Below are 24,718 nucleotides of genomic sequence, written 5' to 3'. Positions count from 1 at the left end.
AGATGTTGATTTCAATTTAACTGGCCCCGAGAGGGAAGACTACTCTTACGGAAAAATGGAGTCGATGTTAAAAATCTCAAGTCTACAAAAACGTAGAAATAACATTGGCTCCATATTTTTGTTTAATTGACTAAATGGCTTAATTGATGTACCATTGTTACTGGAACAAGTGGTATTCAATGTTCCGATCTGCCAGTTGCGAAATAATTATGTGATGTTCCTTGATCAGCACAGCACAAACTATGGCTTACATGCACCAATGTCCCGATTGAGTCGCATTGTAAACTCGAGACAAGATGTGGACTTTTTTAGTTTACCTAAATCTTTCTAATTTAAACAATCACTAAGATAGACCAGATCTTGTCTTGAGTAGTAATTATTATTTATATATTTGTCCAAGCTTTAATTTTATTGAGTTATATTTTATTTTAACCGTACCTGTATGTATTATAAAGAAATGTATTTGCCATTGTTAAAAGGACTAAATGAGCCTGTAAATAAATAAATAACTTTGAGTTTAAGTAAACTTCTAAAATTATTACATTTTTGGGTTTAACCCTTACGCTGCTACGCAGTTTTTCAAGAATCTAATCAGAAATCTTATTATTAATACATTTTAAAAATATTTTATCGAATACGTTGTTTTCCAAACACACTACTATTTTAAAAATTAATAGCAATTCCAAGAAAAATCTTCCATTTCATAAATATCTAATTCAAGCCCAGTGGAGTGAGCAAGATAGACAACTCGTGCCGCCCGCAACACATTCTCGTACAGCGGTTGTAAACCCTTTCTTGATCGAAAATTAAAACAAACAAAAATGATCTCGCACAGAAATCTCGAGGCGCATTGTTTTAATAGTTATTATTGAAACGACAGTATTATGATGGTTTTTTGTTGATTGCGGGGCAAAGTGCCCTTATTATCAAACCTACCACTTCCATCAATGCATACTTAACAAAATTTGAGTAAAATATATCTGGGATGATTCATATGAACAAGTGACGTCGTTCAAAGTAGTTCGTTTTTATTAAAATATTTTATATTATTTTTTATTAATTTTCAAGAAACTTTGCTATACAATTTAATGTTCGAATTTTTACCGCGCGTAAGAAAACATTTTTTGTATTAAATTTTCCGTAGGGCTGAAATAGGTACGAAACTGAATAATAACCCATCGAATAAGTAATTTTCATGTTTTGAAAATGTTTTATACCACTGACAGCTAAGTGCAACAAGCAGTTCCCGAATTCATTTACCCTTTTGGGGATTATGACGTCAGCATCAGTCTAGTTAGAACTTTATGATAGGGATTAACAACAACGATATATCGTTGTTTAGCAGTCTAAGGGTTAAAGCACCGTTGTGGTATAATGTTACGAAAATGGCTGATCTATTTCACACACAGAATTGTTTCATTTTCCACACGGTAATTTTATGTTTGAAATGAATTGACAATAGTTTATGTATATTATAACACTCAAATTGGGCTTCGTTAGTAATTTTACATATCAACTCAATTAAATCAATAGTTTAAGTAGTTTTTTAACAAAAATAATGCTTTTCTCTGCAATCACAAAAGGTTATTGTGATATTAGAGTGAATTAGTACAGACATTTACACAATTAAAGTTGTGGTTAATACCAAATCATATTAAATAATATACCTGAATTTACTTCATTGTATTTCTTTACCTCTACGAGTACAATTATAACCAAAGGTTAAAAGTCATAAATTCCTATCACGAGTGATGTTTCGATACAATGTACACAATAGCAGCATTTTATCGAACACGACTTTTCGTTTGTTTCTACTTCAGACGAAAAGTTCTGAAACGATCCAGATTATATTGAAACATCTAATTATAGATACTTCAAGAGATATATCATTTCTTTGAGAAGTTACGAGATCAAAAAGCAAAGAGATCAGTTTAACCTGCCGATGAAATGTAATAAACTCTGTAAATACTTGAAATTCTATTATATCGAGGTTATAAACATTGTAATTCATTATTTTTAGTCTTGCTAAATGCTGAGTTAGAAAAACACCTTTATGGCGAGACACCATTAAAATTTTTAGACTTTTTTTAATGCTGAGTTACATGGTCTTCCGGATATCAGGCACTATAGTCCTTAAAATGTAACATGATTAGAATGACAGTTGTCAGAAAAAGTGACGACATAACTTTGTAGTAACGTCAAAGGAGTTATTTATATTGACACACGAAAAATCATTTGTATCTGGCTCGTTAATTATTTTTTTTAATACAATGCTTGAAACATAAATCAACATTAATATATAAAATCAGCTTTAAAACTAAAAGAAAACAAAATTAAAACTAATTATTAACGACGTTCTTACAAGGTTACATCATTTTGCAAAAACGTTAGAGATGGGACAAATTGATCAATGTAAATTGATCGAATAAAAAAATAATTCATTTGATGTTGTTAATGAAAAAGTATAAATGTCTTATTTTTTTGTGAATAATTGTGTTAAACACACTATAATAGGCTTGTTTTTGCTTTTTTTATATCAATTTCCGGAAACAGAGTTTCATGGTTGCATGAAATAACTGATAAAATCGATTTGATCAGTGATCAGTAATTTCCCATCACCAATGAAATTAGTTTGACAGCTGTCATTCTAATCAAGCTATATTTTAAGGACTATAGGAGTATTTTTAATTGATTTATTCAGTGCATTTAATTGTCAAAAATATACATGATATAGTTATACTATATTCTTTACTAGGAAATCTCGTGCTGAGGAAAACATTTTACGAGTTTTTTTAAACAAAGAACCTTTATTTATTAAGAAAACAGAATTCAGTATATAAAATAGGTACATTTTTTTCAGTTAAAATTTTTCTCGACAAATGACTATTTAATACTATACAATAAAAATATACCACATAAGTTTTACATGTTCTTTGAATTGGAACAGTTTTTTTTTTAGTTTGATAAATTTAATACACTTTAAGATTCACCAAGAAACACACATTATAAACGTTTATAGATAAAGAACAGGATTTTTTAATGTTTAAATTTGATAAATTTAATAAACTTTAAGATTCATCAAGAAATACATTATAAACGTTTATAGACAAAGAACAGGATTTTTTAATGTTTAAATTTGATAAATTTAATAAACTTTAAGATTCATCAAGAAACATACATTATAAACGTTTATAGATAAAGAACGGGATTTTTTAATGTTTAAATTTGATAAATAAATGTATTACAAAATTAAGTAAGTACAAGGTGGCGCAAAAGTCATCACCCTATCGGAAGATGCCATAATTTTTGTAAATAGCGGCAAAAAACAGTTCTGCTTTGACACTTGTGAAGTGAACAGATACAAAACACACTTCAACAAAACATGAAGCGTTATACTCCTCAAGAACTCGGAAAAATTGTTTCTATTTTTTTGTGGAATAATTCGTCGGTGGTGTTGGCGCAGCGAGAATTGAGGTGCAGATTTCCCGGTCGTCCGACACCAACTTGGCAAATACTACGGCGTTTAGCCACTTGCCTAGAAGAGAATGGGACAACACGAGATGCTGCCAGGTCTGGCCGGCTCTAGAGCAGCCATCCTGCTGAGAATATCGCGGCTGCGGCTGTGGGTGAAGATGTCGCAGAGGACCACGGAGTATCGATCAGACGACGTGCCACGCAATTGGGCATCAATCGGCGATCTTTACGCAGAGAATTTTGGTAAAATATTTGACGGTGTTCCTTTACAAAGTACGAACAGTATATCGGCTACTAGCCATTGACCGCGAAGCGCGTGTAACCTACGCTCAAGCCATCCTAAATCTCGACCACGAGGAAGACAACTTTTTATCGAAAATCATCATAAGCGATGAGGCCCATTTCTATCTCTGTGGATATGTGAACAAGCTGAATTATTGCTTCTGGAGCACTGAAAATTTGCGTACGACCCATGAAAAATCCATTACACCCTCATAAATTTACTGCATGATGTGATTTTTACGCTCGGGGCGTCATCGGGTCTAATTTTTTTGAAGACGCCGCAGGCCAAATGACTACTGTGGACGGCGAGCGCTACAGAGCCATGCTCAACGACTTTCTCCTTCCTCGATTGGATGAATTGAAATGAAAAAACATGTGATTCTAACTGTATGGAGCAACGGCGCATACTGCACGAGCCACAACCAATATTCTGAAGGCTGCATTTCCGGGTAGCCTAATCTCTCGTTTTGGTGATTTGTACTGGCCGACAAGATCGCCCGATTTAACCGTTCTAATCTTCTTTTTGTGGGGATTCTTAAGGTCACTTGTATATGTCAACAAGCTTCAGGCTTTTAAAGTTCTCAAAGAGAGCATCCGTCAAGAATGCGAGAACCTATTGCCGGAAGTTCTGGAAAGAGTGATGGAAAATGCCATAAATCGGGCCCGCTTGGTCATCAATTCTGGCGGCGGCCACTTGGCCGATATGATTATCTTGACTTAATGAAAAAAAAATAAGACATCAAATAAACACAATTCAAAAGCAGAACCAATGTTTTTCATTCACAAAAAAATACGGCCAAAGAACATCGGGTGACAACTTTTAAGCCACCTTGTAGAATATAAAATATACATGTTGTATGACAAAGAACAGTGATTTCTTATATCTTAATTTGATGAGTATACCATAAAATCATTAAATTAAACACATAATATAACTTTGTACATTTTACATGTTCTTTGACAAAGAACTGTTTTTTTAACTTCATAAATATTTTATAAAATTCAGTCCGTCCATATTTTTTTCATTTATTTATTCATTCAAATATAGATATAACAAAAAAATAATAACGTATCCCTACCTCTACGAGACCAAGAGCCCGTGTTGAGTTGGGATACAACATAATGGAAAGTGAAAGCATATATATTATTAAAGAATACTAAAAATAAAAATTATTACATAAGCATATATTTTAACCAACGCAACGTCTAGACCAGACATACATACATCAAATAAATTTTCAAATATTTTTTTTACTTTTTTCGGCGAAGAAACTTTGATTTGTTGAATATACTATAAATTTCAGTTAATTAAATATGATATATTCACTTTACATGTTCTTGGACCAAAATGAGTTTTTTTTAATTTCATAAATAATATCCTACAAAATTCATTATATAAATCGTAGGTACTACATACACATTACATGTTCCTTGATGAAGAATATTTTTTTCATGTTGAAATTTGATAAACATATCAAAAACATTCAGTTAATTAAATATACTGTATACATTTTATATGTTCTTGGATTTCTCCAAATCCTAGGGCATGTTGAGGGCAGCGTTCGATATGTTAATTTATTCCTTTATTTGATTGGCTCATTTTGTAGAAGACCGTCTGCGTCCTTAGAGGCTCTCATATCTTTATTTTTTCACAGCGTCCATGTTTCCACTATGCCGTGGAGAATATAAATTTGAATTATTATAATATAAATATAATTGTCTTCCGACAATTATTTGATTTTATCCTCAATGACTATCAACGTAAATAAAGTACCAAAAGGCACAAATAGCTAATTTAAAATGGTTAAAATTATTATCTCCATTATTTTACCTTTGTTTATAAAATAATGCTTACTTACCAAAGTTATTTTATTAGAAGTAGGATGTTTTTTTTGAACGAATTTTATTTTTCTTCAAAATTACATACCTGTAGATAAGTGAATTATGGTTTATAAAGACTCTTATAATATAATATTAGCTAGTATATTGATTTTCGTTCAAGGACCTTTAAAACAATGTGCATTGTAGTATTGTAAATATTTGAATCTAAAAGAAATGTTGAAAAGTTACACAATTTATATTAATTTATGATATTATTATGTATTTCTACTTTATTGCTCAGCAGGATAAGAACATAGATAACATGCCTCCGGGGCGGGAGTTAGATTCTATTGAATTTCTATCTATACATAATGTTTTAATAATATTTATTTCAGCTACCACCGCTTTGTAAATTGCAGAACCAAAACATTATTTATTATGGATATTAATATTTTTATTGAAATTAAAATTATATACCTTAATTTTATGTATTTATAAATGCATCTACACCCTACACCATAGATTTTATCTTTTTTTATAGATTTAGTAGGTATACCCACGCATAGGCTATGTCTGTGTGATTTTTTTATTTTTATAAATAAAGTGATATATTATGTTATAAAAAATGTAACAAATGTGAACAAAAAAATTGTAAATAAATAACATAAATGGAGAACAGACATTTAAAACCTGAATATATAAAGGAATTTAAACAGCTTATGAAATAACAATCAGGAAGCTCGGTACTACGGGAAAATGGATGTATATAATGTTTACTTATGCGCGGTAAAAAATATGGCTTTAAATTGTACGACGTGTTTACTTTAAAATATATAAAAATGAATTTAATAAATCAACTTTGAACGAAGTCACAAGTTCTTCCGAATCAACCGATGACAGAGTGTTGTGATAGATTTCTAGTTTAGGCAATTCGCCAATCAGCAGAACTCACTAAGAAGAACTTGTGACGCCACTCCGGAGTAATTTCGAAATTATAAAACTATAAAAAATCATTGCGCTTATAATACGACGCATAAAAATATTTTTTAAATAAGTCATTTTTAAAGGCTTTGTTTGATAGTATATTAAAACAAATAAACTAAAAATCAAACCCACTGAACTTCCTACATTGATTTTATAAGAAGATTGCCTGAATCCAACACTGGCGTCTAACATGATGGCAATACATATTCATACTTTTTATACCTTTTCTGATACCAATAAATTGTCAAAGTATTAGTTTTTTGTTTGAATCATTTATCCCAGTATCTTTGTGCTGTCGTAAGGTTTGTATGTGAGCATTTATACATAGCTTTAAGCTATTTCATGTGCAAATCGGAAACCTTAACTCTACACATACTATGGGCGACTTAATATGGAAGAATAATGATTGTAATATCGATAGGTACTTGATAACTATACCCAATGTTGGATACACAAATGAGCAGGGCCGAATGCAGTGTTTTGGAAAACCACAGATTTCACCAACAAATATGTATATATATATATATATAATAATGTATTGGGTGTAAACATAGGTTTTGTCAGTTTTTTCCGAATTAAGAGAACAAGATGACACAGCTTGCCCATCAAATACCGCACACCGCATCTGAGGACAAAAGTCTCCTTGGCGGTGCCAACATACACGGAAAAACTGCTCGTTGCCGAATGAGAAAAGCTGCTGGAAGGAGCTTTCTGTAATCTGGTAGCCTTAGCATGTTTGTAATGAAAGAAGGCAATTTAGAAGTATATAATATGCACTTCATTGGACTGAGAAAAGAAGGAAGTGATTCTTCACTGACTGGGATTAAATTGATTAGACATGATCAATTTGCCGAAATGTTACAAAACGTTTTAAAAGCCTTGAAATTATTTTTGGAGCCCACCAGATCTGTTTATCCGACAGGACCTATAACAGGGCCACGGATAGTAGCGAGAAGCTCAATTCAGTAATGATGGAGAGGGGTAAATGTACAAGACCACAGGGTGTGTTCAGAAGATTGATTAGGATATCCGCAACAGCACGAAGGGGAATCAATAATATTAAAAACAAATACTTTTTCGTTGAATTTACCACGTTCTGATAAAAATTGCGTAGTCTAGTGATCGGAGATAACCCAAAAAGATTTGAAGCGCTGACGGATTGAAGGAAACAAAAGAAAGGCAACCCTCCCTGAAGGGAAAGATTCCCATGGCGATTGGCAAGCATCAAAAAGAGCATTGAAAGATATTGTTTACATCCGATTGAGACATTCTTTCAGTTGGGAGTAGACGGACGCCACCAATGACAAAGAAACGCTTTCTTTTTAAGTGGAATTTCGGGGATCGTCGCTGGACCTCCAGATCCAAAGAGACAAGCCCGTAAGAACTAGAAGTTTGGTGGCATCCGTGGTGCAGTGGTCAAGACGCTTGACTCACACACGGAAGGTTCCGGGTTCGATTCCCGGTGAGAACACAAAAATTAAAATGTGATTTATCTCAAGCCTGGGTGTTTTGTGATGTAATTAGGCTTCCTGGCCTGTTGTGGTGCAAAAATAAATAGAAGTGCATTTACAATAATAATAAAAAAACCAACAAATTAGTCAATAATGTATTCCCTTTCCTTATTTTACAACAAATAAGTCAATGACTCGTGGAATCTTCACCGTACTCTGCGCAAATATCGCAATCAGCTTTTTCAGCTTTATCAGCTTTATTCCCTAGATTAAACGTGAATAGGAAGGGTTTCGAAAATGCTCACTTTCATTTACTTGACATTCCATTTTGAAGGCTTGTAATTTAATAAAATAATAAATATAACCCAAAAGCAAACACAATATCTTGTAGAACAAAAATCTTTCTTTTGAATGACATATAATCTTTATTAAATTTGGAAAAAAACGGACACAATTTAGGTTAACACATAATATAGATAAATAATTTTATTTAAATCCTAAAGTTAAAAATATTTTTAAATAAATATCAAATAATATATTATGATGAGCGCCCTTGAGGTGATTTTCACAAAAATGGCGCTATATAAATTATCCAACTATATAGATGAACACCACTATAATATGGAACAATGTTTTATGAAAAAAAAATAACCGGGTTGTGGTCCCGTAGCTAGTGTTGCTGACTTATGAATCTGAGGTCCGAGGTTCGAACGCCACTTGATCAAAACATGATTTCCATTTTTGTGATTTTTTTTTGCACCGCAACAGTCCTCGAGACCCATTGAACGTAATTATGCAGAAAGCGGCTAGCCATAGAAAAGTTAATCTGAGATAATAGCACTTTTGTGAAAAGAGGGAATAATCTAATTTACACAACAGTTGGAATGTTTTTTACATTGACAAATGATAAATAATGCAAACATTCGTTTTCATTATAATACAAAAAATATTTAATAATGTATTTGACCAGTTTTAATATTTTTTAAGTCTGGCTGACCACACAATCTAAGATGTGTATTTTGCAGGAAACAGACAGATCTAATATTGAATGATACCTCATTCAAACTGTGGATGTATGAGGCGACATTCTGTATTAAAACACGTTTTTTTACAACAGGTATTTTTAAATTAATTAATTTATAAAATTAAAATACTCACACTTTAATTTATTAAAGAGAATTAGATTTCTGGAGGCAATAATCTTCCCATCAGCATAAGATTTCTTTTAAGTTAACTAAAACTGGTATAAGAAGAAGTACTTCTCATCGTTTCTTTGAATCCCTTAAAATATTTATGTGTATATTTATGTTTTTCCTTTTTTAAAAAAACGTTATTATTTTATTTTATTTTTACATCTAAGCATGTTTTTCATTCTTTATTTTAATTCTTAACTTTTAATTACTTTTACGAATTTTCTTCATTTTTTTATTTAAATTTTAATTTTTAAACAACTTCTATTTATGTTTATTTTCCTTCTCTTTTTTGTACTTTAATTAATAACCTTACATATAATTATTTTATAATATGGAAACTTCACTGGTCCATTAGAGTTAAGTCTAACTGTGTAAAATATAAAACAATGTTACTGTACTGTATGTTTCCGAAATAAAAAAAAATTAATAATAACAATTTAAAAGAATCAGGCGTTCCCAGGAATAATGAGAAAGTTTAGTTTTAAAAAAAAAACTTTTTATTTAATAGACTATCAAACTAAGCCAAAAAATGTTTTTTTATCGTATTATCATCGCTATGGTTCTTTAAAGTTTTGTTGTTTTGAAATTACTCCGCCCGTGACGTAACAAGTTCTAGTCGGTGAGTTCTGCTGATTGGTGTGTTGGCTTGCCGGAAACAGAATCATTCAGACCACACTATCATTGGTTTATTTATTTTTTTGACACTTTATATTCATATACAATAAATATACATATAAGGGCGGGCATATTGCCTTAAGGCAATTTCTTCCTACCTACCCAAACCGTTCAGTTTGAGAAAATTATAGTTTATTTGGAAGAACTTCAATAATTTTTATTATACTTTTCATACATTTCCGAGAAATTTTGCAGTGCAATTATTTAATTAGAGCATTTACTCTAATTTGTACCTCGTGTAAGAAAACATTTTTTATATCCATTTCCCTTATTACTGAACTTCCTCATTCAGCCAGGTGAATCCCACCCACATCAATCAAGATTTTAGCCCTTTAACTTCACAAAAATCAACAGATGAAAGAATTGAAGAAATATGGATGGTCAAACGTTGGCAAAATGATGATTCAACAATATTTTCAGTTTGTCCAAATTTTAGTAGACAATGACTGGCTTCAACTCCCTACAGAGCTGTTTATATTAACAATTAGATGAATCTCACCCGCATAAATAAAGGTTTTAGCTCTTTAACTTCACAAAAATCAACAGAATTAAGAATTGAAGGAATATAGATGTTAAAATATGGGCAGAATGGTGAATATTACACAGTGTGTAAAGTGGCCATTCAAACCAGCTAACAACAGGTCATTAGCCCTGTAGATGCCTATACTTCTACATTACTTTCTCTAAAATGTTCTTCGTCGCTGTTGTAATATGTTAAGAAATGGTGAATGTTACGCAGCGTGAAAAGTGGCAACTTAAACCAGCCAATGACAGTTTATAAGTACTGTAAATGCCTGGACCTCCATGTTTCCTTCTTCAAAATGTTGTTCATTTACGTTGTTTTGGGTGTTAACATAAGTTGTGTCAGTTTATTTCCAAATGAAGATAACAAGAGAACATGAAAAAAAAAATTCAACAAAATTTTCAATAATGAATTCTCCTTCATTATTTCATAACTAATTAGTTACAAACAATTCATGGCATCTTCTCCGTACGCTGCGCAAATATCGAGAGCAGCTCTGTCAGATTTATTCCCTCGAAGGGCTGTCGAAAATTCTGACTTTCGTCTACTTGACATTCCATTTTCATGGCTTGTAATCAAATACAATAATGTTTTTGCAAACATAACATCTTAAAGAGCAGAAAATTTTCTTTTGAATGACGTGTAAGTTTTAGATTATTTTTTTTTACTGAAGCTGTTTTTTAAATTGGGAAAAAATCGGACACAAATTATGTTCATCTAATATATATTTAATATAATATGAGTTTGTGGGTATAGATTCTTTGCAGAATACATCATACTTACATATTGTAATTAAAAATAAAATAACTTGATTTTTAAGTAAAACAAATATATATATTTTTAGAACACTATAGTCTGCACGTCTACATACATATATGAATAGAATGTTATAAATGCATTTATGTAGCTACGTGACATTTTACCTTCACTACAGTCTTAGAAATACTTCTCTACAATTATGTAGTTGAGATAGAATTTATTTATTACTTAACAAGGCAATATATTAATAAAATATTACACATAGAAGTTTAAAACAACTGTTATTGAGGTTGCATAATGTTTTTAAAACATGGGATTAAAACATTGTAATAAATAATTTATTAAATGAACATATTATTATAAGAAACATTTTAAATGGTGCTCAATTAAAAAAAAAAAATCCTAGAGGTGTATTAATATAAAAACTAATAGGGAAGTTCAGTGCAACGGGAAATTGGATCTTACGTTTGAAGTTTCTCTGAAATGTATGAAAAAAATTTGCAAATGATTTTGATAAAAATGAACTATTTTGAACGACCTCTTTAGTTCTCCGAAGTCAATCAATGACAGAGTGTTGTGCTGTATTACCGGTTACCAAGAAGCCAATTCACCAATCAGGACTTGAGACCTCGCAGGCGGAATCATTTTAAATTTTTTGAATTTAAAAAAAAAATCATCGGGTTGTGGTCCCGTGCCTAATGATGCGGACTCGCGGATCAGGAGCCTTATGCTGGACTCATTCGTCTTTAGAATCGTATGCGACTTCCGTAATTCGACGAGTGACAACATTCTTGAACCACCCTTACGAATACAGTCGATTGAAAACTAATCGACTTTATCTCGAGTGCCCCAAAGCACTCGACATTGACAATCGAATGCGACATCGTAACTTCAGCTGTCAAACATTCGTTTTGTAAAACGCTCGGTATTCATGTTTGAATAACGAGTAGGTATTTGTGTTGTATTTTAACTGAAAATTTACAACACTAATCAATGTTATGATGATGACGTATCAACAAATGTGCAACAAATATAACTGTACTTATTTTTAATCCATTATCAAATGAAGTTGTACTAGAAACATGATTTTAAAATTATTTTATTTATTCATATTTTTCTCTTACAAACTATAATTAATAAAAAAAAACAATGTGACCTCACTGGGGTTACCCGTGCCGGGGACACTTAACAATATACTTTTTTGAAATGTTTTTACATTTGAGAATAAACAAAGGAGACTAAATTAATAAACAGAGATAATTAACAAAATATTCCGTTTTCAAAACTAGGTATACAGGTGTTCTTTAAACCCTGTCACATCCGAAACCACGATGATCTGTATAAGCAAGAAGACATATTGGCACATTAAAATATTTTTTTGGAACAAATAAAATTTTTAAAAATCAAAGATCAAAAAAGGCAAATGATTGCTTACTTCTGCAGGGGTTAAACAAGGAGAGGGAAGGGGGGAGTCTGACACTGCGCCGCGCTCCCCTCACTTCTCCCCTGCAGAAGTAAGCAACCATTTGTTTTTTTAATATTTTATTTTCAAATTTTTTCTTTGTTCTAAATATTTTCTTAAATGTGATATTATGTCTTCTTGCCTATACTGATCATCGTAGTTTTGGATGTGACAGGGTTTAAATAACACTGTATATGTACATCTATATTATTTATATTACAAAACGCAAAATGAAAATAACAAAAACCTAACATAAGCTCGTCAATGTCAAAATACGTATTTGAGATATACGAAATCTGTTCAAAAATTATCGCAAATTTTTAATTTCAGCGGGTTGCGACAAACACACTAATAATGCCGCAGCCACCGTATTTCCCAGATCTGGGCCCCTGTGGCTTTATCTTGTTCCCGAAACTGAAGAGGCCCACGAAAGGACGACGCTCCGCTACGATTGAGGAGACAAAGACGGCTTCGAAGGAGGAGCTGAACAAGATCACAAAAAAAAATATTTCGAAGTGCTTCGAGGATTGGAAAAAACGTTGACACAAGTGTATAGTATCTGGAGGGGATTACTTTGAAGGGGACAAAATTGATATTTATAAATAATGTGAAAAAACACAAAATTAGTGATACTTTTTCAACAATATGTTTTTAAAATCCATTAAATGAATATGAAATATTTCTAAAAACATGTAGATGTGTGTGTTATGTCAAAGGTAAATAATAATTATCAATGTTGCAGTGTCTCAGAAAAAACATTTTCTTTTGTTTTTTTCATAATATTCCATACACAAAATATTTAACGGAAGAAGTCTGGCGAGAAATAACAAAAGTTAATGTGTGGCAGAAGACCTATAGATAAATACGGATTTGTTGGAGTTGCCACTTTCTAATTCGTCTTTTTGTCGGAGGGTTTTCAAGAATAGCATTATGACGAAGCAATCGAGACGCCCAATCGACTATTGTCGAGTGGGTGACAAAAAGTCACATATTTCCAGCATAAGGCTCCTGAGGTCCGAGATTCGAACCCCACTCTACCCCAACTTGATTTTCATTTGCTAATAGTGAATAATTTACAAATCGTTGAAAATGGCCACCAAAATTGAAATATTTGGGTAAATTATAAGATCTCCAATATTTATTATTAGAAAAATAAAAAATAAATCACAAAACTTTGGGTTAGTTTGATGGTCTTTTAACAAATATTTTAAAAAATGCTTACTTCCTCATTAATTACCGACCGGTTTTTAATTCTTTATCAATATATACTTTACAAATAAATATGATCCTATTTTATAATATATCTCTGTGTCCGAGCAGATTGAGAATACAGTTCTGAGTGTGAAATAGAACCTTGTAGCTCAATCACAAATAACTATCGACGTGCTAATAAGCGACGTGATAACAATTTCTCTCCATGGTTGTTTGTCGTATTCGCGATCACAATAGAAAATCCGTGAACACCTAATATTAAATGTCAAAATATTTACGTTTCGTTACGAAATATAGATATTATGGAGATGCGTCGAAGAAACCTAGATACGAAAAAAATGTGAAAGTAGGCGCCTCTCGTATTTTTAAAATGCTGGTAAAACGTAAGGAACAAATCATCACCATCATCAGACCCCGATCTGCACCTGATGGTGCGAAGAGGACTGCATTTGAAAGGTACACGCAGTGTGTCTCGTTTGTGTGTTACAGAGAGGTAAGGTTATTAAATGCAACCCCCACGACTGTAAGTGTACTCATTTGGACGAACCAATTCGTAAGATTGATAGCAAGAAAGGAGTCAGACAGGGAGATACCATTTCTCCTAAACTTTTAACCACCACGCTTGGAGATGTCTTCAGAAGCCTGGATTGGGAAAAAAAGGGGTTAATATAAATGGCAAATTCCTGACTTGCCTTAGATTCTCAGAAATAGTCCACTTTGCATACAATGAAGAAGAACTGGAATCAGTTTAGGATCGCGTTCTGTAGGATTGAAAATGAATTCGATGGCCCCTACGTATACTATAGAATCTGCATTTTGCAAGATTTACAAGAAAGCAAAAACAAAGCTTAATATTTTTTTTAAAAGCTATCAAATGCTGTAGAATTGACAAACACGTGTCTATTGAAATACTATAGATACATGTTTGGCAATTCTACAATAGTTGCTCCCATGTAAACCTCGCAAAATGCAGATCCGATATTATACGTCCTACTGTCCTACCGTCCTACTGTCCGACGTCCGACTGTCCTTACAGTCGAATTATTCAAAAACCTATATGAACTACGACCAGTAACGGTAGAGCAAATGATTATAGAAATCATTGATTCGTATGTTTACCTCGGCCATACAGCAAAACTTAACAGGGACAATCAAGAGGCGGAGATAGAGCGCAGAAAAGATCTGGCATGGACTGCCTTTGAAAAAATATCCTATATTCTAAGGACCAAACGTTTTGCAAACCATTTGAAGAAGAAAGTATTTGACATGTGCATATTCTCAGTATTAATATACGGTTTTGAAATCACCATCTTTACAAAATGCACAATGCATAAACTCAGTGTAACGCAGCGAGAAATAGAGAGGAGAATGTTGAATATTAGTTTAGGGGACAGAAAACAGAACGAATAGATAAGAGAAAAAACAGAGGTTACAGAAAAAGCATACAAAACATCCTTACTAACGTGGAACTGGGCTGGCCATACTATTAGAACCACAGATGATAGATGGACCAAACGGACCCAGGAAAGACGACCAAAAACTGACTACAGAAATCCATACAGGCCACAACCAAGATGTCCCTTACCTGTTGATGCATTGCCCATTTTTTCAGCTTTCAAAGACAACAACTGGAAACGCGATGCAGAAGCTTGGGTGAAGATCTATGCGACATCTCATTGGTGATAGGCGATAAAGAACTCACACTAGAGGTAGTATCATACATGGTCAATATAGTGCAGGCAATTGAAAAAATAAACCAAAGTAGGGAACAAAATACCGAACACTCTTCTAGTGTAACCGAAGACCTGTTGACTACTGTCAACAGGCCGGCTTCTCCTGAAGAGTATTAAGTGGTTTTTTTTCCACCTGAGCAAATGCTGAGAAGATCCTGATTGGCCCACATTAGTATATCCCTTCTGATCCCAACAGTTTAGATAAATTTAAAGAAATTTATTTGCAGAAAAATCCATTTTTGAAATATAAACCTTGTACATTATAAGCAAGGTAAATAATAAAGCAACTCCCAAATAAAAATTAATTAAAAACCAAGCCATCTTGTTAAATTAAAAACCAAGATGGTCTGATGATATTAAAAGGATAGCAGGGCATCAATCGCACAGACTGGCGATGGCAGAGAACTGTGTTGGTCAGGAAGGAAGGCCAATGTTCAATGTATGAGAGAAGGCTGATGATGATGATTATGAAGGTGAATAGTCTTATGCTTTAGGTGCCAGTTCAGAGATAATGAAATTTCAGTGTTAAACCACCATTGTTTATACAAATATTTCACATTGACGCTCCCGGGTATTGAACCCAGGACCTCAAGCAAAGAACAAATAATTACGATCAATAGTTTAAACTTAAAAAAAAAATGTTTCGCAATGACGACTTAGATTTTTTTTTAAATGTTAATAATATAAATAAAACTGATTCGCCTAACCGGCTCTGTCCATATGTATGAAGTAACCAAATCTAGTTCAGTTTGATAAAACAATAATATAACAACTGCAGAATCCGTGTGGAAGGGCTACGCCTCATGGCTTCGTTAGAAGAGATCGCCAACTCTATTAAATTTATATGAAAAATAAATACATAAATATTTTAAATTTTAACATAAATAAATAAATGTTTTAAATTTTAAAAATAAATACCTATCGTTTAAAAATAATAAAACATAGATAAAAAATATAAATAGTATTTGGAGGAGCTGGGATTTGAACCCAGGACTTTCAGCATGCGAAGCAGACACTCTACCACTGAGTTACACCCCCTGATGCATGAAACGCCAATTTAAACGTACTTTAAATTAGAAAATTATTTTACAGACCTGTAAGTACGTCCAAATCTTAACAAGGTACCACAAACCCACAGGATTTTATCTCGTCATTAAATTAATAATTCGCTCCCGCTTACAGAGAAGTCTTTGGCTCTATTGCATAGAACAAAAGCGTTCGAAATTTTTGGTTTGATTTTTAATTTAACAACAAACCTGTAACGGACTGTTTCGGTTTGCGCTTGCAACTCTCGACCTGAGTACATTCGGCCCGTTGAATTGCTGCAAACTGTAACTAATTTCGTATTGTAGGTCATACAATGGTTTTTTTAAAATACGAAAAAGTTATTAAATAAATAATAACTTATATGAACAAGAAATTACTACGGAAATAATTCCTATATTTGAATATCCATATTTCTCGTATTCTCCCATCTGTTAAATTTAGTAAAAAATTCGAAACGCCTACACTTGTAAAAAGTTCTTTACAAGTGTAGGCGTTTCGAATTATTTCACTTACTTGACAACAATGTTTTGAGTATGTCCAAATGCTTACAGACTTGCTGGATTTCCTCCCTAGGGATTTAATCATATTTAAATTTGTTGCGACAGAGAGGGAAATCATTTTTGAAGCCAATGACATGTCATAAGCCCTGTAAATGCCTAGACTTCAATATTCTCTTCTCAAAAATGTTTTCCCTCTCCGTTGCAACAAATTTAAATACTTGCTAAGAAAACATTGTCGCATAAAAAAAGGGACGTTGTTCGTATACTAGCTACAACTTTATAGCAAATATTGAGCTGTCCTCAACAATGAGTAGTTAGGTGTTTAAAAAAAATGCTTCTTAATTGACTTTCAAACCTAGAAAAAAAAATATGTATCGAATTATCATCGTTATGATTTTGTTTTTTTTTCAAAGAGTCTTTATTCAATAAAATATACATATTATTACAATAGTAACACATTATAAAGAAAACAAAGTATTAACATATATTTTGTCCCGATAAACTATTCGATAATAGTTTGTCATCGGGTGTTCAGACATTAATTTTCATTAATAATCAAATAAAAAGAGTACAGACATAATACTGTATACGTATAAAATAATAAAAATAAAATAAAATAATGAAGAGATGAGAATAGTAAAATAATACATTAATAAAAAATAAAATAATAAATACTTGTTTAATGTTTTGTAATTTTCAAATTACTCCGCCCGTGACGTAATAATGACAAACACTGAACTTCCTCGTTTCGTTCATAATATCTCGAGAACTAAATAATAATTTATATTAATTAAAATTTATCAAGAGCAAATATTTTAAAGCCTTTTTAATTTTCTTTTTTTTAAAATCCAGTTTAAAGACATACCAGCAAAGTTTCTAAATAAAAATCATATATTTTATTAAATTATGTTACAGCAAAAGGATGTGTAGATGTGTTTTTATGTGTATAAGTGTGACCGATAATATATTATTATAATGTTGACCTCTTGGTGTAGTGATCAGTGCATTTACCTAACATGCAAGAGATCTCGGGTTCGATTTCCGACAAGGTTGACATAAAATATGTATTTAAATCGTTTTTTTTACATTAGAATATTCCCAAAGTCCAATCAAAGTCCATCAAAGTCCCTGGACTGGTACCTGAGCGACTGATCGTCTTACCTTCATGTTACAATAACGATCAAGATACGCAGCGATTGTTGTACCAATGCAGTGGCCTAAGCACCATTAGGAACGGAAAGGGAATGATGATGGATGATGGAATGATGATGAAAAATTACTATGTTTGATCAAATATTACTTTATGCAATTTATTCGCATGTCCAAAGGTTGGTTATATCTCCCTTTAATGTGCAAGTACAAAGGGTGTGGTCTTGTATGATATTTTCAGTGCATTATCAACGTTACTATATAAAGGCTCACATCCCGAGCAATATTAAGTCACTCAGTTGCAATTCATAGTAACAGATTTATTCCTTGCGAATCAACCCCAATCAACAAAATGAAATTCATTGTAAGTTCGAAATTTATTTACATTTTTAAAAAAACTTTGTGCAATATTACGAAACATTCAAAGCATAATAAGAATATCTACTGAAAAAAAAATTTTTTTTTAATAATATGCAAACGGTCTACTTAAAAAAAATTGCCATTGAAGTTACGATAAAATAAAGAATTTATAAATCATCCATTTTAATAATATTATATATACGAAAGAGTGTTTGCTGTTCGTTTGTGTTTTTGGACCGATTGATATGCATATGGATAGACGGAGAGGTGAGAAATAAAATAAGATACTTATGTTTCATCCCAAATTTAAAAAAATTGTCAACAATAAGCATCATTATTTTTAAATGAGCAGGCGATTGTTTTTGGGTACCCGTTTTCGCTTCCCCTACGTTTTTGGGTTTTTCCCACAGTTCATAAAAAATATTTTACTCAAAAACGATAATTCTTAGTTTTCATAATAATGTAGGTTTTGGTTACGAAGAAGCATTGTTAATTTCCTTTTTATTTTTTATCATTTAATGAGTTTTTAACTAACCAACGTTGAGGTCTTGCCCTACCTTCCTTTACAATGATAATATAATTTTATATTGATACTTGACAAAAAAAAAATTGTAATAAAATAAACAAAAACATTTTTTTTTCCAAACACTTATTTTTTATTTTTTCTACCGACCGGTTTCAAAGCTACACAAGCGTCATTACCAATGTATACTTAACCAATGAATTCTGTCTTATTTTATTTTATCAATGTTTACTAAATATTACAAATGGATACAATTTATTTTTTTTATTTATTAGTTTATATGTAATATTTAGTATTATTGTGAATAATATGTAATATTTAGTAAACATTGATTATAGTTATCCTCATAATGTAATTGAGATACATTTTATATATATATTTCTATATATGTATTTCAATATTGAAACCATTGTATAAATTATGTGTTTTGTTCTTATGAAAGAAATAAAAATAAAATGAAATAAAATTGATAAAAATAAAGTAGGATATAATTTATTCATTAAGTACACCTCGATAAAAAAGCTTGTGTATCTTTGAAACTAGTCGGTAGAAAAAATAAGTGGTTAAAAACAAAGTTAGTGATTCAAATTTCTTTTTTTAAATATCAGTTGAATTGTTAGTGATAAAATAATAAATTGACAGTCTTAAAATTTTACAAAAGCATTTAAATTATTTTATCTATTAAAATTGAATGAATTTGTTTTCCGCAGATTTTTATACCTAAAATAAAACTTTGCACCTAACCCGTTTGCAGATTTAAAAATAAACTTTTTGGCACGAGACATAACGTTGGATATTCTCCTGTATGAGTTTCCACCACCAGATCCTCACACTATAGTAAAAAATGTTAGAAGGAACATACCTTTTTGCAGTAAATATAAGCATTGTACATAATAAGCAAGGCAAAAAAAATTGCAACTCCTTCATTAAAAAAAAAAAACGTTGGATATTTTTGAAACTACGAATAATCCATTACAGGTATTTCAAAACGTTTTGGTTCATCTAATACCTATTACGCACCTATCTACCAATAATGATTCATTTTCTAGATGAATGAATTAATTATCTTATTTATTGGTAGTAATTGAACTGTGCTGTCGTTAAGAAATCTTTTGACCGTCTGGAAAGATTTTTTGTTGTTAATTTGTGGTAAAACACCACAATACGAATATGTATGTGTTTATGATTTTTGAGACATATGGTTTTAACAATTTCACATTTTTATCTTGAGATCTAGGCTTTAAACCAGACTAGAGATGATGAGACAAGTATTCCTTTTTTTTTTTGTTTGGCCTTATTGTCTGATGCATAAAACTCTTTTATTACGGTTTTAAGGCGTGATTTTCTGACTTAAATAAGTGAAAAATAAGCCCTTGATACCTCAGCTAATCGGCCCTTTAGGCCTCAAATGCCTTTCACCTCACTGAGATATTTTTGCATAGTGTGAATTACACAAATTTTACTTGTTCTACTTCTATTACATTAAACCAATTTGTTAAAGAATGTTTCATGTACTATAATTCGTTGTAGGTATTTTTTTTCGTAGTATTTTTATTTAGTTGCTTAAAAATTGTTACATGAATTAAAACAATCTATGAACCTCGATGATAGATAATTTTTTTCTTTATTTAACCCCGTGGTTCCATAAAAAGATTACGAAATGTAAAAGATATAAAAAGTAGTATTCTTACATATAAAACAATAATATGTCCACACATCAATTACCGTTCTTCCATTCTTTTTTTATGTAATGAAGGAGAAATCAAAAATATACAAATTCTTCAAAATAGGGCGATGAGGATTGTATTCAAAAGAAATATCTATTCTAATGTAAAAATAATGCACAAAGAAATTGGCTTGCTCACAGTAAAGCAACAAATTAAATACAATGTAGCAATTTTTATACATAAAATAATTAAGGGGATAAATAAAATAAAAACAATAATAAAATTTAGCCAACAATATCATACATATGAAACAAGGGGTAAAAAAAGATAAGATTACCAATGAGGAGAAAAACAGAATCTCAAAACTCATTGTACAAGGGGTTGAAGCTGTATAATGAGTTTTTTGAAGAAATAAAAGAAATAGAAAAAATCGAAATATTTAAAGTCAGTTTAAAAAATACGTTATTGAGAAATTTTGATAAAAAAAAAGTAATATTATTAAAAGTTTATATTTCTTCTTAATATGTTATGAACTAACTTAATAAAGCATAAATAAATAAATAATAAAAAATATAAATTATTATGAAAATAAAGCTTTATTATTAGTGTTACACAATTTTATTATTTTACAAGAACACAACTACAGTTTCGGGAGAGAACTCCTCCCATCGACGGGTGATATAAAACGAGTTTTATAAAATAAGTTTTATAAAATGAGTTTTTTATCACCCGTCGATGAGAGGAGTGCTCTCCCGAAACTAAAGTTGTGTTCTTATAAAAGAATAAAATTGTGTAACACTAATAAAAAAGTTTTATTTTCAGAATAATTTATAATGAAGTGTTACGAAGTGAATGCCGATTCAATTAAAAATATTAATAAAAAATATAATTATTTTCATACAGTAAGGTTTCGTGCTTATCTGTTCGTTTAATCGACTTGTAAGGAAATTAATTAGTACACAATGTTTTATCATGTAAATAAAGTTCAAATAACTTTTGATTCGCCACAATTTATACTGTTCAGCGGCCCCCGTGTTGTAAGGACTGAGACGGTTGACTCACTTAAGAAGGGGCTCGTGTTCGACTCCCGGTGATATCACATTAATTAAATGTGGGTTTTCTCAAGCCTCGTGGTTGATCCGCCACCTCCTTGGCCTATTGAGGTGCAAACTAAATGTCTTTTTATTTATTAAACTTGTGTTATATTTCTCTGTTTATTTCTTTCCAAGGCTTGCTTGATCGTCCTGGTAGCCGTGTGCTCCGCGGAAGATAAGAAAACCGAGAAACGCGGGCTGTTGGACCTCGGGTACCCATACGGGGGCCTCCCGGTGGCCGGGGCCTACCCCGGGTACTCCGGCCTGCCCTACCCGAGCCCCCTGGGCTACCACCACGGCCTAGGCCTCCCCTACACCGCCCCCGCGCCCGCCTACATCCCCAAGGTAATTTATTTATTTATTCGCAAGCAACGTACCAAAACTAGTATTATTTGTGCAGGAAAAGGTCTAAACAATGTTATTTGATAAAAAACAAAATAAAAGGGTAAAATTTATTCCTTATCTTGGGATTTCTCAGTGAGGAACACATGGCAAATGCCTTTTATAAACATATATACCCTAAACGTAACAGTGTTCTATAACAAAACTATAAAATGAGACGATTACATATTACACAGTTTTCATTAAATGATATTAATGTAGTACCTACATTATATATATATATATATATATATATATATATATATATATATATATATATATTTTAATGTAAATATTTTCGTTCTTTTAATATTTACTTAAACATTTCGATTTTGAGGCCATTTACAACGAGTTGTAAATAACTCACTATTAGAAAATGGAAATCAAGTTCGGGTAGAGTTGGGTTCGAACCTCGGACCTCTGATCCGTGAGTCCGCAACACTAGCCACGGGACCACAACCCGATTAGTATGGTATGCCTCGTGGTCTAGTGATTAGTGTAGTATGCCTCGTAGTGTAGTGGTCAGCGCATTTGCCTTCCATGCGGTCTCGGGTTCGATTTCTGACATGGTTGACTTGAAATATTTATTTAAAAATGTGTTTTTACATTAGAATGTTTCATAGTCCCTGGACTGTCACCTGAAGCGTAAGACTGGTAATCTTACCCTCGTGTAACAAAAATGATCTAGATACGCTGCGATTGGTTTACCAATGCAGTGCCCTATGCACCATTAGGTGCAGAGGGGGAAAGATGATGATGACGATAATAGTATGCGATAAATTGTAAATAAAAATAAAGAAACGCAGTAAAATGAGGCATTACAGTTTGACATAATATGGAAAAGGGGCATTAATAATCGCGTCAGAAAATGTTAACTAAGCTATGTTAGATTGAGTTTTGAACTTTGGATTTCTGATCTCGAGTTCACGACGCAACTACAGGGCCATACTCCGACATCATCTGCTAACTCTTCTTTTAGTCTGTTTTTTGATTGGCTGGAAGATATTGCTTTCAGCAATAAGTCCGCCAAAGTACTTATTCTTTTTACTTGAAGTTTTAAATAAATAAAATAAATTAATATTGCTTTCAACATAACGACGCTGGGAAGGCAAACATTACTAAGTGACATGTAGCCAACTTTACAGAAGTGCCAATTAAAGTTGTTTTTGTTATCAATAAAAATTCACGTATTACCCATTATATTGGCGTTATCCCTACATAATTTAAATAAATTTTGAAATATCAGTTTTTTATAAATAATAAAAATATTTTTAAAAAAACTTGAATTGGCTCTTCTATAAAGTTGCCCACATGTCGCTTAGTAATTTTTACCTTCGCACCGTTGATAATTATAGTTTCATGATGCTAAAATACTAATTATTCCGTCACTTTCCAAAGGTTGCCGCACCCCTGACATACCCCGCCCCCCTCGGCTACCCCTCCCCTCTGATCCCTAAGGCCATCGCTCCAGTGTCACCTTTTGGATACTCTTCTCCTTACCTCGGCCTCGGCCATGGAGTCTCCTACCTGCATTAAGCCTGTGTCTTCTGTTCGAGTCTTGGTTCCGTCTACCCTTCTCCCCTTCTTAGTCTGATAGATGAAAGCAAGCCAAAAACCAAGACATCTATAAGATAACTTTTTCAAGACTATATATCTTCAATGCTACATCTTCAAGACTACACCCTTGAGGCCACATCTTTAAGACAGCATCCGCAGAACGACGTTTTCGAGATATATTCGAAGATTGCGTTGGCGAGGCAATATTAAAGACTATGTCTTCGAAGCAATATCTTAAAGACTACGTTTTCAAGACATCATATTCAAGAAATCATCTTCCAACCCGAATCATCAAACTGCACAAATATATTTAAACGAAGCCTTTCCCCTGCATCACAGTATTGTATTTTTTCGAAACCCTTATGATTTTATTTATTCCGAATATTCTTAAATCAAACGCTAAAGATCGCTGAAAATTATTTATATTTTGTTATTTTTTTTACCTTATTAGTTTCAGACATGTTTTAAAACCCATCACATCACCAGTATGCAAATAAATTTATTATCCAGAGTTTAAATTGTTTGATTTAAAACCCCAGTGAAGTTATTAATTTTTAAAATAAAAATTTCCATGGATACAATCGATATACTAAAACATATAAAAAAATAAAATAGAAATATTACACACAAAATAACGAATCCAGAAATTACTTAGCGTCTTAGATATGTACGTCAATATTCGAAATATTTTTAATAAGATTAGTACTGTAAGTAAATGGAAACAAAATATCATGCACCGCAATTAAAATTAGAAAAAAAAAAATATAAACACCATTTATGAATAGTATCCAATTTTTCTTCAGTCGATGTGCACATTTTACCTGGATTTTTTTTCTTTACTTTGTTTGTTGGTGGCTGAGGATTTTGATGA

At 31.9% G+C, this 24,718-nt stretch overlaps 1 protein-coding gene and 1 non-coding gene across 2 annotated transcripts; one reads left to right on the top strand and one right to left on the bottom strand.

Moving 5' to 3' along the window:
• Window positions 1-16,535: 16,535 nt before the first annotated feature.
• Window positions 16,536-16,607, bottom strand: TRNAA-CGC (transfer RNA alanine (anticodon CGC)). Its single transcript has one exon. It is a non-coding gene; the product is annotated as a tRNA-Ala (tRNA).
• A 1,952-nt stretch (window positions 16,608-18,559) lies between these two features.
• LOC148273409 (uncharacterized) lies at window positions 18,560-24,359 on the top strand. Its single transcript, XM_088238749.1, has 3 exons — window positions 18,560-18,629; window positions 22,045-22,254; window positions 23,689-24,359. The coding sequence occupies exons 1-3, from the start codon at window positions 18,618-18,620 to the stop codon at window positions 23,824-23,826; spliced, it is 360 nt and encodes a 119-aa protein (XP_088094875.1). The 5' UTR covers window positions 18,560-18,617; the 3' UTR covers window positions 23,827-24,359.
• The last annotated feature ends 359 nt before the right edge of the window (window positions 24,360-24,718 follow it).

Source organism: Micrasema longulum, unplaced genomic scaffold, assembly GCF_059751315.1.
Source record: "Micrasema longulum isolate JH-2025_06_02 unplaced genomic scaffold, ASM5975131v1 h1tg001958l, whole genome shotgun sequence".
NCBI classification, from domain to species: Eukaryota; Metazoa; Arthropoda; class Insecta; order Trichoptera; family Brachycentridae; genus Micrasema; species Micrasema longulum.
The sequence above is the reverse complement of the archived record's forward strand: the minus strand, read 5'-3'. Positions and strand labels throughout refer to the sequence as shown.